Source organism: Mastigoproctus giganteus, chromosome 7 (assembly GCF_048544385.1).
Source record: "Mastigoproctus giganteus isolate SK-2022 chromosome 7, ASM4854438v1, whole genome shotgun sequence".
NCBI lineage: Eukaryota > Metazoa > Arthropoda > Arachnida > Uropygi > Thelyphonidae > Mastigoproctus > Mastigoproctus giganteus.
In genome coordinates, this window is record NC_143581.1 from 198,074,865 (window position 1) to 198,094,782 (window position 19,918).

The 19,918-nt window shown below is 36.6% G+C and overlaps 1 protein-coding gene across 1 annotated transcript; it reads right to left on the reverse strand.

The window, feature by feature from the left end:
- Positions 1-1,975: 1,975 nt before the first annotated feature.
- On the reverse strand, positions 1,976-19,635 carry ytr (U4/U6.U5 small nuclear ribonucleoprotein 27 kDa protein yantar). The gene is made up of 2 exons (XM_090377341.1): positions 18,896-19,635; positions 1,976-2,059 (listed from the first exon to the last, which is right to left on the reverse strand). The coding sequence occupies exon 1, from the start codon at positions 19,422-19,424 to the stop codon at positions 18,909-18,911; it is 516 nt and encodes a 171-aa protein (XP_090233467.1). The 5' UTR covers positions 19,425-19,635; the 3' UTR covers positions 1,976-2,059; positions 18,896-18,908.
- Between the last annotated feature and the right edge of the window lie 283 nt (positions 19,636-19,918).

Below are 19,918 nucleotides of genomic sequence, written 5' to 3' on the forward strand. Positions count from 1 at the left end.
ATCCATAGAAAGGCCAAATGATTGCTCCCACAGGCCAACAGTGGTCCTTCAGTAATTCAAAGTCTGTTCGCTGACAGTGAATGCAGAAAGAGCTGTATGACTCGTGTTTAGAATTAATTTTTTATTACTTTTGCTTCTACCTGCAGTTGAGTTGATATGCTGCTCTAGGCCTTCAAAGCCAAGTGGTCAGGAGCAGGAGTGCAGTAGCACACACTCATTAAATAGACCAGGACCCCTGACTGCTAAATACGGTCATTCTTCCAACCTGCACTGTACCAGTGTGGCAGATTATGGTCCATTTCCCTCAACATGAATTATTGAAGAGGCATCCATCTTGCAGTAGGTTGACAATGGTTGCAGTTTACCTTTTACCATTTTATGCTGCTCTGCTTCTGTATCACAGAGTTGGGGTTTGAGTCTCGAGACAAAAAATACCATTGGTTGAACTTTTGGTTCTGGGGGACTGCTCTGATTGTAGAGTTGGTGGTTGTTCCCACAACAGGAGGAGGAGGATATCAACGTCTGCCTGTCTGATTAGAGGCAGGTAGATTCTATTACCTTTCGATGTGATCTGTCTGCTGCCTAGAGAAAATGACATCTTCTAGGAGTGGATTTGCAGTTCGACTGCCATCCTGAGACTGACTGGTGACAAGAGCATATATTGGAGTGTATGAATGTTGCTTTACAATAAATGCCTAAGTGGCTTCTGCAACAGGAGCAGGGGTAAATAAATAAGTTTTTAGAATTTTCAGAAGTTATTTTTATTCATTTTTAATTTATAGACGTCTTCTCCCACTCGTTATCGTTAATTGGAGTTATGATGTATTTTGGCGACAGGTTTAGAGCTCTTGGACATTGGTAGCACATGCTTCTTGATTAGACCGGGGTTCGAGCCCGTCACCACCAAATACGGAGTATGCGGAAAGGTCAAGGAATGACCACCGCATATCCCGGAGCAATATGGCCTTAGTTGCTAATGCTCCTAAAAACCAAATAACAACAACAACAACTCGGACCATGGATGCCTGATACATTGGATTGCTAATGGTTCATTATTTTAATATTCGTTTAAATTCAAGGAGAGTGTTAGTAAAGAAACTTCCTACATGCATATATTGAGGTAATTCCTCTCATTATTTTGAAAACACGAAGACTTACACAATGCATACAATTTAAAACTTTAATGCAAAATTCTTTCTTCATAATAATGATTTTCTTTTTCTTCACGGAAATAAACAGAATACTCTGGAAATTGGAAAGATAAGTGAGCACTGTGCTTTTAACCCTCCATCACTTGTGCCCTTAATGGAACAGATATACTCACATGGCATCTACAAGACACCTTTATGTGTTTTGATTATAAAAAAATTATTTTTAGCTTTTTTACTGAATTGAAAATGGTATTCTATAAAAATATAATGTAAATAAGGGGCAAGTTATATTCTGTGTCAGAATATTAGATCTATTTCTCAGACATGTATTTCACATTATTTTATTATTGCACAACCAGTTTTATAGGTCTTTTTAATTAGAATATAATCATTATAATAAAAATATATATATTATTCCGTATATTACTAGAAAACAATATTATTCTGTATATTATAATTTTATATTAATATTGCTGTGCTTCTTGCCACTTGGACCGAGGTACTCTAATATATACTTTTTAAACAAAAACACATCCATGTCTAATATACTGTTAGTTGTGGATGTGTTTTTGTATTCCTTTTGCTAAGGGGAAAAATTGAAATATTATGTTATGACTGGGATATAAAGTTTCATCAAACAGTCTAATATACTGTTAGTTGTGGATGTGTTTTTGTATTCTTTTTGCCAAGTGGAAAAATTGAAATATTATGTTATGACTGGGATATAAAGTTTCATTATAGCAATTATAATAACAGAAAAAAGGATAAAAAAAATTCAGATGAGGTCCAAAATACTACACTTAGTATTTTCTTTCCCAAAGAATCATGCTTCCTGATGTCAAACCAATTGAGAGACCCAGCTGACAATTTGCTTCAATGTATGCCATATAAATGTTCAGACTTCAAATCTGTAATTCACAAAAAATACAGCAGATTTAAATTTGAAACAGTTTCAAAGATACCACATGATAAATTTTGAGCAAAAGCGCAAAGAAATATTCTGCATTCTGAAAAAAAATATAATTGTGTAAAGAAATCTTAAAGCTCTGTGCGATGTTTACAAAGTATTCCCCTTAATATATTTTTAAGATTTGCAGCTATGAATCTGGGTTTTTCCCCTTTCTTTTGTATTTGCAAATGCATAATCCATCTGTTGTCTTCTTTGTGCTCACCTCTCAGTCTGCTTGTAACAACTCAACTCATAGTGAGTAGATATAATTTCATGTAATTTTATACAGTATTTGGCTCTCTTGGAAAGATGTCAGGCCATCCTGAAATTCAGAATTTTTGTTTTTCTGCATATATCAAGTTATTTATAAATATAAATGAAAGTACAATGGTTGTTCAAATAAAAACTTCAAAAGTTAAAAGTTGCATTTCACAAACAAGGAACCTATGCATGTCAATCTTTAATGCAGTCCAATTAGACTCAACAGAACTTCCTGCAACACTGCACAAATGCTTGGATTCAAACAGAAGAGAAGTTTTTTGGTTGGTGTTTAAGCCATTTATGTACCACCATCTTGACCTCTTTATTTGATGAGCAGTGACTTTCTCTTAGTGTAGGACAGGCATCTCTTAGTGGATGATGTGAGGACAGGCATTATTGTGCTACAGGCACACACCTAGGACAGAAAACCATAACATTTCTTTTGAATTTTTGGCTTTAATTCATTTGGAATCACATCACAGTATATGCCACTCATTAATGTTCTCACGTGACTGCTAAACATGGTAATGATTGTATTCTTGTCAAAGTGATTATTTACAAACTTCTCTAACTTTGAACTTCGTTGTCATGCCAGAGTATAAACAGAATACATATATATTTTGATAAATAACAATGCTTGTTCATCTCTACATCTGACATTCACAAAGTGTGAGGATATTGTAATGAAGCAACTGCAGAAGAGAATATTTTCCCCTTACATAATAATTATAATAATGAGCTTGATAATCATTCTGTTTTCAAAAACAGTTTCAAATTCTGTAGATTAGTAGAATTCAGAATATCAATGAAATGGTTTGAACTGGTCCTTAAAATAAAAAGAATGGTGTACCTCCTCTTTTAGTTGCCCTCTGGTACCTACACAAAAACTAATTTAAGTGGGTCATTCTGACTATATTAAATGGAGAACTCTTGAATTTTTAATAGGGAAACCAAGGAAAATGCTTTTCATGAAACATACTGAAGGACCTTACCATCTGTGAGAGATTAAATTCCCAAAAATATCCATGATATGTAAATCAGTGAATGATGAGGTTAAAAGTCTAAAGGCTTTTTTTTTAAAAAGGGGGATAGAGGGCTGAATTCCTGCAAGATGTTTTGTAGAAACTATAATTATATATATTTTATATTATATATAAATACAATTAATTTATTTTATGTATATATATAAAATATATTTTATAAATTTATATTTTATATGGTAGTAAATTAATATACAGCAAACCCTCTAAAAACCAAGCACTCTTCATAATTGAAAAGTGCAGATTTTAAAATTTTCTGGATTTTACAGAAACATACCTAAAACTGCTCACCCACTGGTAGTGGGTAAGCAGTTTTAGAGAAGTAAATTTCAATGAATATTAAGCACTAACAACAGAACTCATTTACATCTGAAAACAATTATAATGACTAAAAGGCTAGTGGTTAAAAATGTAAATAACAGTTCAATTTGCTAAATGCATACAAAAGACAACCAACAGTCATAGCAAATGGTGTCATGTACTGTAATGTCATTTTAAATGCATGCCTTTGCAGCATCAGAAAAAAAAAAGGTATTAGTAATAACCATATTGTGCAATGAAGCCACATGCTTTTGCTGCACCAGCCAGAAAAAAAAAAAGTAGATAAAATACAAAAAAAATTATGCACTTCCTCCTTATGCAGGTAACTATCCAATTGCCCTTTGAATTTCTCCAAACTGTCAGCTTAAGTACCTGCACAGGCAACTTGTTCCAGTAATCAGTGTTGTTGTTGCTGTAGAGTTTAGGAGCATCAGTGACTAAGGCCATACTGTCTGTAAATTGCATGTGTTCTGTGGTCAATTTTCTGTTTGCTAGACGAAAAACCTGGGTTTCCAGGGGTAGGCATGCTACCCTCGCTTTGACACCGACTAACTCACCACATGGTGAAAAAGGCCCATGAAAATTCCTCACATCAATGGGACTCGGAACTTGGGTCTTTTTCACCTGGTGTAGGAGAGAACAGTGATTATACCAACTGTTCTACACATGAGGGCCTAGTAATCAACAATTCACTGATTAAATTTATAAACCCCAGTTCTGGAATTCTTTACAACAGTAAAAATTCCACCTTCATTCATTTTTACTAACCCCTCTCAAAGCCTTATAAACCTTGATCAAGTCCCGTCTAAGGTACCTAGTTGCCAAGTTCTGTAGTCCACACAGTCTTTCCTAGTTCAATCGCCCTTTTGCTGATCTCATCGTTCTGTATCTTTTTTCAGATGAGGTCCCCATACTTGAACACAATTCCAAATGTGGTCTCACAAATGCCTTATACAGTGGGATTATGATCTCCCTAGCTCTACAGGATATTGTTTGCTATATCATCAATAGGACACCTCTACTGTTTTTAATTCAACCCCACCAAGTGTATAAGTTATTTTGGGATTGCTACTCCCCAAGGGTAAGACCTTGCTTTTGCTGCATTAAAACAAAGCTGCCACTTTTCTGACCATTCTTGAAGTTTGATCAAGTTATCCTGAAGGAGTGCTGCTTGGCACATCCTGAAGGAGTGGTCCAAAAACCAATCCTCTGGGACTCCCCTTCTGACATTAAGCCAATCTGAAGAATATCCATTAATCATAACCTTCTGCCACCCTGCAATCCACCTTAGAATGTTTTCAGTAATCTCAACCTGTTCAAGCTTATACAGTAACCTCTTATGACGCACCAAGTCAAATGCCTTGCTAAAATCCAAAAATCCAAATAAATTATGTTGAAATTTTTCCCTACATCCAGCTGTAACTGTGTCAAAATTGCTTACCAGGTTAATTGAACATGGTTTTCCATTAACAAAATCATGTTGTGTGTATCCTTCAGAATGCCATTTCTATTTAATGTCCCTGGATTGCACTCTTAATCATTGACTCTAACAATGAAGTCAGGGTAACCGGCCTGTAATTACTCAATTCACTCTTAGAATCGCCTTGATGTACTGGCAGTACACCAGGACTTTTCAATCCAAAGGAACCTCTCCCAAGTCCAATGATACCCTCATAATTAACCACAATAGTTTCACACACTCTCTGGCTCCTCAAAATTACTGGGAATATGCCATCAACGCCAGGAGCCTTACATGCCTTTAGGCTCAAAACTTTTTCCAATGAACAGTTGCCTGTAATTTCAAAATCATTAATTTCATATGGCTCAACCTCTCCTCAATGTGAAGAGCCTTTCATCAGCAAAGACTGATGCAATGCAAAATATCTACTCAATTCCACCTTCATTATCTAAGGCTTTCCCCACAAGCAGTACACTAGGTCCAATATCATTTGATTTCTTCTTCTTTGTATTTACCTAAGTGAAAAACTCCTTGTCTCCATGCTTTGCTCTCTTAGCCAGTGTGCTTTCTCATACTCAGCTTTGGCCTCCCTAACCTTATATGTGGTACTATTACAAATCAATTTGTTGCTGTTGTAGACTCTAGTACTTTTCCTCACTCTGTAACTTTTCCATGATATCTTTTTCTGCTCTGTTAGAATGGCTAGCTCCATATTCATCCATCTTGGCATCCTCCTTGTGATATATTTTCTTAATGCTATATATAAATTTATGCCTTCTGCAATTATTGCTTTAAAGGTATTCCATAATTCTAATGTATTTGCCCTCCCTCTGCAATCTGCCCAAATAATAGATGTCATGTAGAGCCTTAAATTGTCACAGTCCCCTTTTCTAAAATTAAGAACCTTAAACTATCCCCTTTTCTAAAATTAAAACTTGTGCCTTAAACTACTGCAACATCTTTCTTAATCTTCCAACTAACAACTGTGTGATATTACCTACCAATACTTCCTGTACTGTAAGCCTTGTGATGTCATCTGATTCAAGAGTAATTATGAGGTCTAGAATATTATTACCCCTAATATTTTCTCTGACATGCTGGTACAAATTATTATCATCTACTTTATTAAAAAAGTAAATGATAATAATTTGTGGTGTGTTTCCCTCCCATTTATTCCAGTCAATTAGGGTAAGATTGAAGTCACCCATAATAATATTCACACTTGCTTGCCCACTGCAACTGCAGGCAGAAGCTCTCACCATACTCTTCACAATCCTCTGATTTGTAGATTACTCTCTCTCATTATACTCTTGTATCCAACTAACTCACACCACACAGATTCTATAATGGCAGGCATAACTTCTGACTCAGCAAAAGCTCTTTTCATGCTCAGGCTGCTTTAGATAAGAAACACGACTCCACCACCCCTTCTATCTTATGCATCCTTCCTAAATACTTTACACACACCATAGCAGAACTCATCACCCCCAATTTCTGGATGGTACCACATTTCTGTTAGTTTTATTGTCAAAAGCATTAGTTGTCATAACTAGGAGCTCAAATTCACCCATTTTATTGACAACACTCCTGACATTACTGTAGACACAGTTAAGATTATGTATTCTTCTATAATTTATACCATGATACATCTCTTGAAGTTATTTAGGTTTTTTTTCAGTAGCTTTATCTTTCCACTAACTTGAAACATTGCCACCCTCAGATCATCTTGCCAACATTGGCTGTTGTAGCAACAAACAAGAATTCTTGAGATGTGCGCAAGCATTACTTTGACTGATATCATCAGATAGACACTTATCTATATTACCCTTCTTCCTCCCCCACAATTAACAGTTTCCTCAAATCCGTATCCTCAATAATAGCGAACACCATTGATACAAATGAATACCACTTCTACAAAAGAGATCCCTCCTGCCTAAAATTTTCTAAAATTAAGTTTTCCCTCTACAGCCTTGCAGAGTCCCTCAAGTCTCAATTAATCCACAAGGCTTTCAACATATAATGCCTCCTATTGAGTCTGAGCAGAATTGCAGCCACATACACATTCTCACTTAACTTGCAGCACTTCTTCATCATAGTTCTATATTTAACCAACATATCATCAGGTGTTTGTTTAATATCATTAGTCCCCACATGAATAATAATGCTCTTTACCCCTCTTAAAATCTTACTATCTGTTGGTAACATCAGCAACTGTTGCTCCTGGCAAACCTAACTCTGGGCCACCTACCTTTACAAAAATATTATCCATTTCCCTGACCTCAATCTCCCAATAAAACTAAATCTCCTTCAATCACAGCAGTATGCACTTGACTATTCTGTTATGGGACCTAAATCAGGTGTACATCACTTGGCAGGTCACAAGGTACTTGAGTCCCCGATGAGTTCCCAGTTACATTTGTTTCTAAGGCAAGTGTCTGTTTCATGAGTGACACAAATTCTTCTCATAATGTACCAAGTTTTTTTTTTTTTTTTTTGGCTGATACTGCATAAGCTTGCTTTCTTGCATCAAATGCCTCTACTAAAGCTAAAGCTAAAGTTCTGATACGAGATCAGCACACTCCTTACATTGAGTGCAGGTGGTAGATGACTTTCATCAACTGGTGAAATACCACCACTTTGCTTATTGGAGGCTTGAAGTGGTGAAACCCATGTTTAGTCTCTAGAGCAAAGTTTCCGGCACCCCCCCCTCCCCCCCATACTTCTCCTTCAACCCATGCACGGTACTAAGTACTATAGGTTTTGATACCTTTCGTGTTTGGGGTTTTCATAAAAAATAAAGAAATAAAAAAAAAAGAAAAGAATCATCAGTTGAGATTGGTTTGTCTGCTAGACCAACCTTAGAATACATGCCACAGTCTAAACAAGTGACGAACTCGTGACTCACACTAGAAATGTCTGAAGGATTTCTGTCTGAGTCATGATGTCCTTTGACTTTGTACTGAAAGTGGATCTTGTCAACTATTATTTAGGTAAAATTTGAACTTAAAGAAAGATTACAAAATTAAAATTTACAATGTATTACACTGTAATTAAAAAATGCAATGAATGCATTATAATAATTAGTGTATTCTGTAATACACTGTAATTATATTATGCTGTATTACAGAATTTAAATTAGCAAAGTATTACAGAGATTAAACCGTTACCAAAACTAAAAATTAAGCTACTGAAGTAACAAAGAATCTAATTTAGCAGAAAGGTTAACAATTAAATTTATACAAAATATTGTAGAAATATTTTATTACTTTATTTTTTTGTACCTTAAGAATAAAAGTTTTACCTTCCAATGCAAAGTACTTTGAAAGACAAAAAATCAACTTTCTTAAGGAATAATTATAACAAGGGGTGTGCAATCTTTTATCAATTTACATGACAATTTAATTTTAAAAAGAACTCTCATGGCAGATAACATATTTTGTTTCACTAATTTACAAGTTCACCACCAGTGACATTTTTATATAGCAAAGAAATTCAATCAATTTCTCGTACACAATAACAAAGATTGCTTAGTTTTGCTTTTACTGCCATTCAAGGCCTGTAATATCGTTAGTCTGTTGGTGCAATGCATCTGGGCCCAAAAATCAAAAGGACCCCAAATCCCCATAAAGGATGATCAGATGGACCAAACTTTAATTCTCACATCTAGGCTCCCCAAAATCTGGTACCAGTACCAGTACCATTATAACTAGTTATAATGGTAGCAACCATTTCTGCTACGATTATAACTAGTTATAATGGTAGCAGAAATGGTTGTGTAGAATTAAATCTGTTGTTTGTGCACACCAATAAGTTGCAATTTATGGAAGAGATGGACTGCATATTACATTGCTGTAATATTCAAAAGCAGTTTCTGCTAAGCTACAAAGCTTATTGAATAAGGAACGGCACTAAAGGAGAAATATTACCATTTTTGCATAGATTCTTGGTGATAAGTGCAATCATTAGTACAAGTGCCAAATGCTTTTTTAATATTTCTAGATTGTGATATGACTTTTTTTTTTTTTTTAATTTAATGTATGCCAGATTTTGGGACTTAGCGGGGAACGAGCATTCTGTGTGTCATCAGACACTCAGTCTAAAACACTGATGGATCTAATATCTTTCTATTTCAGATGATTTAGGAGAAGTCCGGTTGGCCTGCCTCCCTAAAATCCACTCATGCACACCTTGATGGTAAGCCCCATTACATCACTTAGGTGGCAATGAACATGTAGAGTGGTTCTCTTCAAGATGCCTGGTCAGCATGGAGAGGAAAAGACAAGGCCAAACCCTCCAGCACAACGAAACAAATGGCCCTCAGTCCACAGCAGCTTTCACTCCCCCTCTTACGGCAGTGAGAGAATCACAGTGGAAGCAGAGGGTGCTAAAAATCTCTGAGTATGACCAGGCTGCCATGCACTGAAACTGAACTTGGCCTGTTACAACGTAAGATCGCTCATCGGTGAAGACAGGATATTAGAGTGGGAAGAGGAATTAGAAAATGTGAAGTGGAATATCATTGGTTTGGCTGAAACAAGAAGAAATAAATCACTTATAAGTTTATCAAGTGGAAATCTGCTGCATACCAATGGAAACAGTGAAACGAGCGAAGGTGGATTTGGCTTTCTGGTCCATAAAGATATAAAAAACAACATTTTGGAATTCAAAAGTATATCACCAAGGTTGTCAAGATTACTACTCGGGATTTCTAAGAGGTATAAGCGAAAAGCTATAATGACTTATGCACCAACATCGAGCCAGGATGATGAACAGGTTGAAGAAATATACATCGAAATTGAGTCTTATAGATGAGCAGAAAATCCATTACACTATCATTATGGGGGACTTCAATGCTAAGGTTGGAAAGAGACAAAATAGTACAGAAAGGGGAACTGTAGGAAATTTTAGAATTAGTGAAAGAAATGAAAGAGGTGAAAGACTTGTGTAATTTGCAGAATCTCAAGGACTGTCAATAATGAACACTTTTTTCAAAACAAGGGTGAACAGAAAGTGGACATGGAAGAGCCCAAATGGATAAACAACTAATGAAATCAACTTCATCCTCACTAACAGAAGACATATCGTGAATGATGTTACCATCCTGAACAAGGTAAATGTTGGAAGTGATCACAGAATGGTAAGATGCACACTTGATATAGATGTAAGAAAAGAAAGGAAAAAACTGACTCAAGTAAATAATAATACGAAGGTCTTTGAGATAACAGAATAGGAGAAAAAGCAGTACGTACTGGAACTTAAGAACAAGTTTGAGCTTCTGCAGACTGCTCAGAACCAAGATATCGACGAGGAATATTACAACTTTCTGAAAGTGATAAAGCCCAAGAAACCTATAAGTAAAAAGAAATCCAAAGAAGAAAAAATTAGTCAAGAAACAATTGTCACAACGAACTGAAGACAAATGAAGAGAACGATAAACACTGACAAGGACAAAATTGAGTATACTGTACTGAGTTATGCAAAGCCATTAGAAAGAGTCTCAGAGAGGACATAAGATTTAACACAAGAAAAGCAGAACAAGCATTAAGGGAAAACAAAAAACTTAAATCAGCAGCCATGAGCAGTAATACAGAAAAACAAATGATACTGAAACTGAAGAATAGCGATTGCATACTTATAAATAGCAGAAGACTACTATAGAGAACTATACAAGGAGTGAGGGAATGATGCCAGTAGTGGGGAAGATGGCTTGCCAATTAGTAATACATACAACATACCCAATATCATACCTGATGAGGTAGAACATGCTTTGAAGAAAATGAATAACCAGAAAGCCCCGGAGGAAGATGAAATTACTGCAGTGTTGTTAAAATTGGCAAGACTCTTCACAAAATGCATTTGAAAAGGTGTGATGCCTAGGGAGTGGAATAATGCAATCATAGTTTTGCTGCATAAGAAAGGAGATAAATCAGAAACTGGAAATTATAGACCAATTAGCTTGTTATCCCACATCTTTATTTCAGGCAGGATATTTCAGAGACTGCTGGGAGTCATTGCGGTACAAGTAAACACATGGGTTGTGTTAGGGTAACTAAGAATAGAAACAGGTGCATGCATACTTGCGTGTACACCAATGCTAGGAGTTTGGTAAATAAATTTGATGAATTTGAGGTATTGCTCAAAACATCAAAGGCAGATATTGTTGGGATATCAGAGACGTGGTGTCACACAGATATAAGGAATGCGGAACTGGAATTTGGGGAATACAATGTGTATAGAAAGGATAGACAGGACAGGAGGGGTTATGCTATTAGTTAAGAAACACATAAAATCCAAGGAAGTGAAGCCAGTCAACATCGATGGACAGGGCAGTGTCGAGTCAGTTTGGTGTGACATAAACATAGGGAAATCAAAATTCAGAGTAGGAGTGTGCTATAGGCCTAATGACTCTGATGAGTATAATAAGATATTGTACAGGGAAATGGAGTGGGCCAGTAAATCAGAGTCTTATAATGGGGGATTTTAATTTCCCAGATATTGACTGGAATTTGTGGGTTGGTCACTCACACACTAGCCAGGCTTTTGTGGATTTATTGGATGATTGTTTTCTACATCAGCATGTTCGTGAGGCAACAAGAGGGAGCAATACTCTTGATCTGATTATCAGTAGTGATTCTTCATGCATTAAGAATCTGCAGATAAATGAACCACTAGGTGGCAATGATCACAGTGTGTTGAAGTGGGATTTACTCAAGGAGGTAACTACCATCAGAGGTAAAGGGAAGGGTTTTTGTTTTCGTAAAGGCGACTATGATGGTCTGAGATAGTACTTAAATTCTATACAGTGGGACCAACTGATGATGTTACCAACAGCAAACTCAAAATGGGAAGCATTCAAGGAACTAATCTTGGAAGCTACCACGCTTTACATACCAACTAAGAAATATTGTTCAAGGTTTAGGCCTAAATGGTTGTCAGATGAACTAATGAGACATGTGGCAGAGAAGAAAAATGCATGGAATAAATACAAATTAATGGGCGACATGGAAGCCTATGATAGATATAAGTTGGTCTGTCACAAAGGAGATTAGGCAGGCAAAGGCAGACTACGAAAAATCTTTGGCAAAGGATGCAAAGAAAAACAGAAAAGAGTTCTTTACCTATTTAAACTCAAGAAGGAAAGGGATGAATCAGATTGGTCCACTGGATATTGATGGTTCAACAGTTGAGGATCCTGCTCAGGTGGCTAACAATCTAAACGAGTATTTTGCATCTACATTCACGCATGAGGAGTTATTCAGGAAGAAGAATGACGTAGGTAAAGTAGACATTGGCAGTGAGCTAGATGATTTTGTAATAACTGAGAGGAAAGTGGAGGAGAGATTGTTGAGGATAAACATAAAAAAGGCACCTGGGGTGGATGGGATCTATCCAGTTATATTAAAGGAGGCAGCAAAGGAAGTAAGCAAACCCCTAGCCATAATTATGAGAGCTTCTTTGAACTCAGGGGAGGTACCCATAGACTGGAGATGTGCAAATGTAACCCCAATTCACAAAGGAGGATCAAAGGCTGACACAAGTAATTATAGACCTGTTAAACTTCTGTTCCAGGTAAATTAATGGAGGCACTGGTTAAAGAAGCACTGCAGGATCATCTAGACAAGAATTCAGTTATAGCTCAGACGCAGCATGGTTTTGTTAAGGGCAGGTCTTGCCTGACCAATTTGATTGGATACTATGATGTAGTCACAAAAGAACTAGATGCAGGGAATAACTTTGATATTATATATTTGGATCTTAGAAAGGCTTTTGATACTGTTGCACATGGAAGACTGCTGCACAAATTGGAGCAGTGTAGCATTGGAGGCAAATTGCTGCTATGGATAAGGGGATGGTTGAGTGGTAATCAATGGACACTGCTCAACGTGGACTAATGTTATTAGTGGAGTTCCTCAGGGTTCAGTGTTGGGTCCGTTGTTGTTTTCGGTGTTTATGAATGATACTGATGATGGTATATCAAGTTTAATGTCCAAGTTTGCAGATGATACAAAGGTTTGCAGGGTTGTTAAGGACACTATTGACGCTATGCTGCTGCAACAGGATCTGGAAAGGTTGAACAGATGGGCTGAGAGGTGGCAAATGCAGTTTAACATTGACAAATGTAAAGTATTACATATGGGAAACAGTAACCCCAGAGCAACGTATCAACTCTGCGGTACTACACTGACAGTGGTGGAGAATGAAAAGGACCTGGGGGTAATTGTGCAGGCAGATATGAAGTTCTCTGAGCAGTGCAGACGAGCTGCAAGAGTAGCTCATGGTGTCTTGTCAATGATATACAGGAATTTTTCTAGCAGGGATAAGGAGGTGATTATTCTCTTGTATAAGGCAATGGTTAGGCCACATCTTGAGTACTGTATACAGGTCTGGAAGCCTCATTTCTAGAAGGATGTAGAGCTGCTGGAACGGGTACAGAGAAGGGCAACAAGATTAGTGAATGGAACAAAGGGTTGCTCTTACGAAGAAAGGCTTAAGTTTTGCAAATTACAGAGTCTGGAGACTAGGCACCGGCGGGGTGATCTGATAGAGGTGTATAAGGCTTTGAATGGTTTTAGCATGCTCAATGCCAATGGGATTCTTCCTCTTGCTCAGAATAATCACCTCAGAGGGCATAAATTCAAATTGAGGAAGGACGGATGTCGGATAGATGTGCAGAAATTTGCCTTTGGCCAGCGGGTGGTTGGTTGGTGGAACTGACTTCCATCATTTGTCGTTGAAGTTGATAGCCTAAACAAATTTAAGGCTCAACTGGTATTTCGAATGAACGGAGGGGTGAAATGGGAGTGGTGTGTTTTTTTTTTGTTTTTTTTTTGACTGATGCTGAATAAGCTTGCTTTCTTGCATCATATGCCTCTACTAACGCTAATGCTAATCTACAAGTTGTTCACACGGGTCATTACTAACACATTAGAAAGAATACCTGATGAGAATCAACCGAAAGAGCAAGCTGGCTTTAGGATGGGATTCTCAACTATGGATCAACTTCACGTAATGTCACAGCTAATGGAGAAAGCAAATGAATATAAAACACCATTATGCCTGGCATTTGTGGATTATGTAAAGGCATTTGACTGCATACAGCATAAGGCATTGTTTCGGGCACTGGAAAGACAAGGCATAGATACCCAGTATATTATGATTTTGAAGAAAATATATGAGAACGCTACTATTAGACTAGACAAAGACAGTAGCAAATTTAAAATTGAGAAAAGAGTTGGACAAGGAGATACTATCTCCAAATTTGTTTACTGCTGCCCTTGAGGAAGCTTTCAGAAGATTAGACTGGTCGCAGAAAGGAGTCAATGGGAATGGCAAGTACCTAAAACATTTACAATTTTCACTTGACATTATGGTCATAAGCAATGATCCCAAAGAATTAGAGGAAAATCTTAATCAGTTATGTAGAGTTAGTAAGGATTTTGGACTAAAGATGAATATGGCTAAAACAAAAGTTATTATTTGGTTTTTTTTTAGGAGCATTAGCAACCAAGGCCATATTGCTCCGGGGATGTGTGGTGGTCATTCCCTGACCTTTCCGCATCCTCCGTATTTGGTGGTCACGGGCTCGAACCCCGGTCTAATCAAGAAGCGTGTGCTACGCACTACTGCTCCTTCACACCTGGATACGGAAGCGCCTTAAAACAAAAGTAATGATGGAAAGTATGCCACAGAAAGGGATATAATGATTGAACGAGCAGTAAATTAAAAGGTGGAATCATATACTTATCTGGGACAAGTCATTAGCTGTAATAATGATAAATGCTAGAAGTCAAGAGAAGAATAAATTTTAGATGCATGGCATTCAGGAATTATAGTCATATACTGAGGAGCAATATCCCAATTTGTCTGAAATGTAAAATAGTAAACCAATGTATACTCCCCACCATGACTTATGGAAGTGAAACTTGGGCACTCACCAAAAGAATGGAAGAGAAGCTGAGAACTACACAGCGAAGAATGGAACAAATTATATTGGGAATCAGACTGTTAGATAAGAAGACCAACACATAGATTAGGCAGCAAACTCAAGCAAAGGACATTCTTATCAAAACTAAAGAACTAAAATGGTTTTGGGCAGGACTCATAGCTCAAAGACAGATGGATTAAGAGAATAACAGAATGGTACCCAGGAGCTAAAAGAAAACCTGGAAGACACAACAGAGATGGACAGATGAAATTCATGAGTTTGTGGGTAGTAAATGGATGGCCATTGCACAAAATAGAAGGAACTGGAAAGTTGCTGGAGAGGCCTTCATCCTATAGTGCAGTGGTTTTCAACCGGGGTGCCACAACAACATTCCAGGGGTGCCACGTAATTTTGGTTTAAGTTACTTAAACATTATTTTTTTATTTATATGTTTATTTCATTATAAAAAGGTGTACAGTATCTTTTTAATTTTGTGGCGATCTATAATTGATGTTTGCTTAGTACCTCTATATAAAGAATAAAATTATATACTGTATATATATATAATTTTTATTAGGAAATGTAATTTTTATAATTATATTATTGTAATAAATATCATATAACATATATTTTTTAATATTATATATATATATATACAGGGTGTCTCAAAAATACACGGCATAACTTCAGGAATGAGTTCCTCATAGGTAGACAATAAAAATATTTTATATCAACATAGTTCTGGAAATGCTTGGTTTCCGAGTTTTGAAGGTCTGTCTATGTTCACATCACCTTATAGTAATTGTTCAAAATGTCCACCTTCTGCCTGAATACCACTGGCAGAACATTACTCGCACAGGGTAATCTGCAGGTGACAAGGCCTGTACCCACTGCAGTTGGTGCTCTCGCAACACTCTCCAAATAGTCGAACGTTAAACAGCCAGTTGCATTGCTATTCTGCATATGCTGATTCCAAGAGTGGCATGCAGAACTTCCAAAATCTCCTCCTCTACTTCAGGAGTCGTAGATCTTGGTGGTCCTCTGGCGGCAGCACGAGGTGTAAAGGTTCCATGTTCACAAAGGTGGCAATGGACACCTTCAAACGTTTTCCTGTCTGGACATCTTCATTCTGGGAACCTTTCGTGGTACAAATGATGAGCCTCCAGAGCATTGCCACTGCCAAACTGTACATATCTCCTTGCTCCTGATTTGAGTACATGGTCGGAATGGAAAACCACTAGATTCTGTCAGTACCTTGTGATACTACATCCGGTAGGTCCAGGATTTGTCTATTATAGCGCGCGCACACACACACACACAGAGAATGGTTGATCCAGGTGTTGGTTAGTCCCTGGTGGCAAAATGGCCTGACATAATACTCTTTTTTTCAGGCCTGTTTTGCAGAGGTTCTGAGCTATTACACGAGTGATAGGTGGAGATGGGCTTATGTCTAGGAGCCACCCTTCATATTAGGACACACATAAGCAAATGTACAGAAAGGCTACAGCATATATAAGAGTATGTATATAAAATTTGTATATAAATCGTGTATATAAATTGATTAATATGTATCTTGAGAATGTATATACAGCTGTGTATCAATAAATGAAAAAAAAAAAAAAAAAAAAAAAAGAATGAATGAAGTACCTTGTGATGAAGGAAATTGCCCGTGGGAGATAAGACATTCCGGTTAATAACTTGGGAACCAAGCATTTCTGGAACTATGTTGATATAAAATATTTTTATTGTCTACATATGAGGAACTCATTCCTGAAGTTATGCCGTGTATTTTGAGACACCCTGTATATATATATATAAGGCAGAAAATTGAGTAGGGGTGCTGTTATTAAAAAAAGGTTGAAAACCACTGCTGTAGTGGATTGAAAGTGGCTGATGATGCCAGATTTTAAAGAATTCCAGATTATAAAGTGTCAGACTTTGAATAGTTTCCTGTATTATTAATTTAGTATTAAAATTAAAGTACAATCAGGACAAGTTCATCCTCAAAGGGTTTGCCTTTAGGGGGAAGACTGCATTTCGGTTAAAGATGCATTATCATCCTTATTAATCCATGAAGTATCACCTGGTTCAAGTATGAAATTCTTACTTTCATCTGTAAGAAAAGCCAATATTACACATCTCCTTCCCCTTTCACCCACTGCCATATAAAATGGACAATCTATTAACTATGGGTCTTAAACATAGGTATGAACCAGAGGGTCGGTTTCACACGAGTTGGGTTGTAAAATCTGAATCTGCATACGTTTAGACTATTGTACTGACTGATTATTGTTGCAAATTTTGTGATTTATACCATAAGCCAGAGATTTACAAAAAATTAATGTCATATCGTTTCCACAGTACATTATCGAAACTGTAATAACAAAACTACCATACTGTGCTAGGACTGCCACCATGGAGGTGAGAATGTTATTTAACCTAAAATCCATCTATTCGTGTTACTTTGAAACTTTTTCAAAGTACAAATGCAAATTCTTTACGAATTTTTTTTCAACTCTTCCACTGACTATTACCACTGGGAGGTGCTCAAAAAAATAATTTTTGCTCAATATCTCAGAAGAGGTTATCAAATTTTGCAATATCTGTGTAAAATGAATTAGGTGATGATCTTGGTATGCACAGAATTAATGGACAATTTTCACTTGCCATAGCCAGAAAAATTAGCCTCTTTAAATTTGGCTAAAATAAACTGCAAGATATAATAAATATAATAATTTATATTATTATAATATAATAACAGAAGGAATTTCTTAAAGGCCTTTCACTCGGGTATATATGAATTAAAACTGTCTAAAAAACTGAAGTGACATATAATTTCACATTACTGGAAATAAAAAATAATCTGATTCCAAATGTTCTGGTTCCTTTAGAATCCCAAATGTCTCTACAAAATAGACTTATACCTCATTTTGTTTAGCTTGGCATAAAAGTAACTCAGTGATTTTAAGTATTCTTCTAAAGGTCAAACTGTCTATTTTATGGAACAAGACACTAGTTAACCTGATGAAAAATCTCTCTAGCCTTCATGTGAGACTAATTTACATCCAAATAAAAAAATCATGGAAAACAGTCCCAATCCTCACTTTAAATTCTACACCTTTCCAGATGATAGGCACTGTTCATCACCAGCCAAAAGTTCCTTGCATACCATGAAGGCTATCTTCGTGCGTTTGGGTAAACCTGCTGTTACCTAACAGATAATAGCAAATTTACGAAAGCACATTTACTCCAATAATCACAAAGAATTGCCATGCATAATTACAATGGTGAGTTTTTAAAAAATATTTTATTATATAATAATAATAATAATAATACAAGAAAATGTTTAAATATGTAATTAGGCAAATGAGAGTGGTAAGTGACTGGTCCCTTATGTTACATACATAATGATTGTAAACATAAGCATTTGCTAACGTTTACTGCCATTGTGTAGGTGACAATTACATGAACAACCCAAAAAACAACATTTGGAAATTTCAATTTATTTTATTGTTAGGTAAAGAATTTTAATAGGAAAGTATGAAATAAACTTGAATCCACTAGTTTCCTTATGCACTCAATCTATAATCTTTTTACACAAAGTGCATGGCATACTTCCCATAATTACTGGTGACAGCACTAACTAAAAAACAAAACTGAGAATTTATACCCAGGGATTTCTACAAACAGTAATCTTACATCTAACATAAGCAGTTTTGTATTTAACTTGCTTTCATGAAAATGGTAGTCGTAAAACAATATATTAATGAAAATAAAATAAATAGAAACCTGGTCAACCATATCAGGCTACAAAATCCAAAGGTCTATTGAAACCACCCTTTCTGTTCATATATTGTCTATACTTCCTCTTATGTATAACATGAACACCATGAACATTGTTCCCTGGCACATGCTTGCCCTTGGTGGTATCGAATGAACCGAATCCCATCATTTTTAACATATCTTGTTCTTCAGCTGATTTACCTTCCAGATCTTTCTCAGTAACAGGTGGTCTGTCCAGTAAAAACCTTGGAACCGCCCCTCTAGGTTGGTCCTTTCCTCCATCTTTCGATCTCGACGACCGAGGAGACCTCGACCTTCTTCGAGGAGACCTGCTTCTTCTTCTTCGGGGAGAGAGGGAACGGGATCTACTGCGATGACGGTCTCTAGCCCATCTATCCCGATCGCGGTCACGGTCTCTATCTCGGTCTCTGTCTCTATCCCGGTCTCGATCACGTTCTCTGGACCGGGATCGACTACGATGCCTATCTCTTCTGATGGGTGATCTGGATTTGCTACGACTTCGACTTCTGGCCATCTTGAACTATTCTATTAAACTGGTAAAGTATACGTTGATAAGCCCGAATTTCTACAGCCAATCTGCAAGAGAACTATGAGCAGTTTTCTCTAACGCTAAACCTTGTTCTATAAAATGCAACGCTCAAAGCATAAAAATGACAAAATTACTGCTCAATCGAAAAAAATCACTACCAGCAAATTAACCAAACGACAACAAAACGAACCATATATCTTCCATTAACGGGAACAGCGCCACCTGTATGTGGCGTTCATATCGATCATGGCCAACTGTGATTACCAAACAAAGTATAAAAAATAAATTAAAATTATGGAAAATAAATATTGTATACTGTACATACTGCTCCGTCAAGGGCTTTTTGAATTTTAAAAATCAATAACTTAAGTATAATTTTAGAAGTTAGTACGAAAAGTAGTGCTAAAAATCTTTTTCGTAAAATTTAAATTTAATTCCTAATTTAATTAAGTGGTTGTTTGTTTAAGAGAGCGTACTGC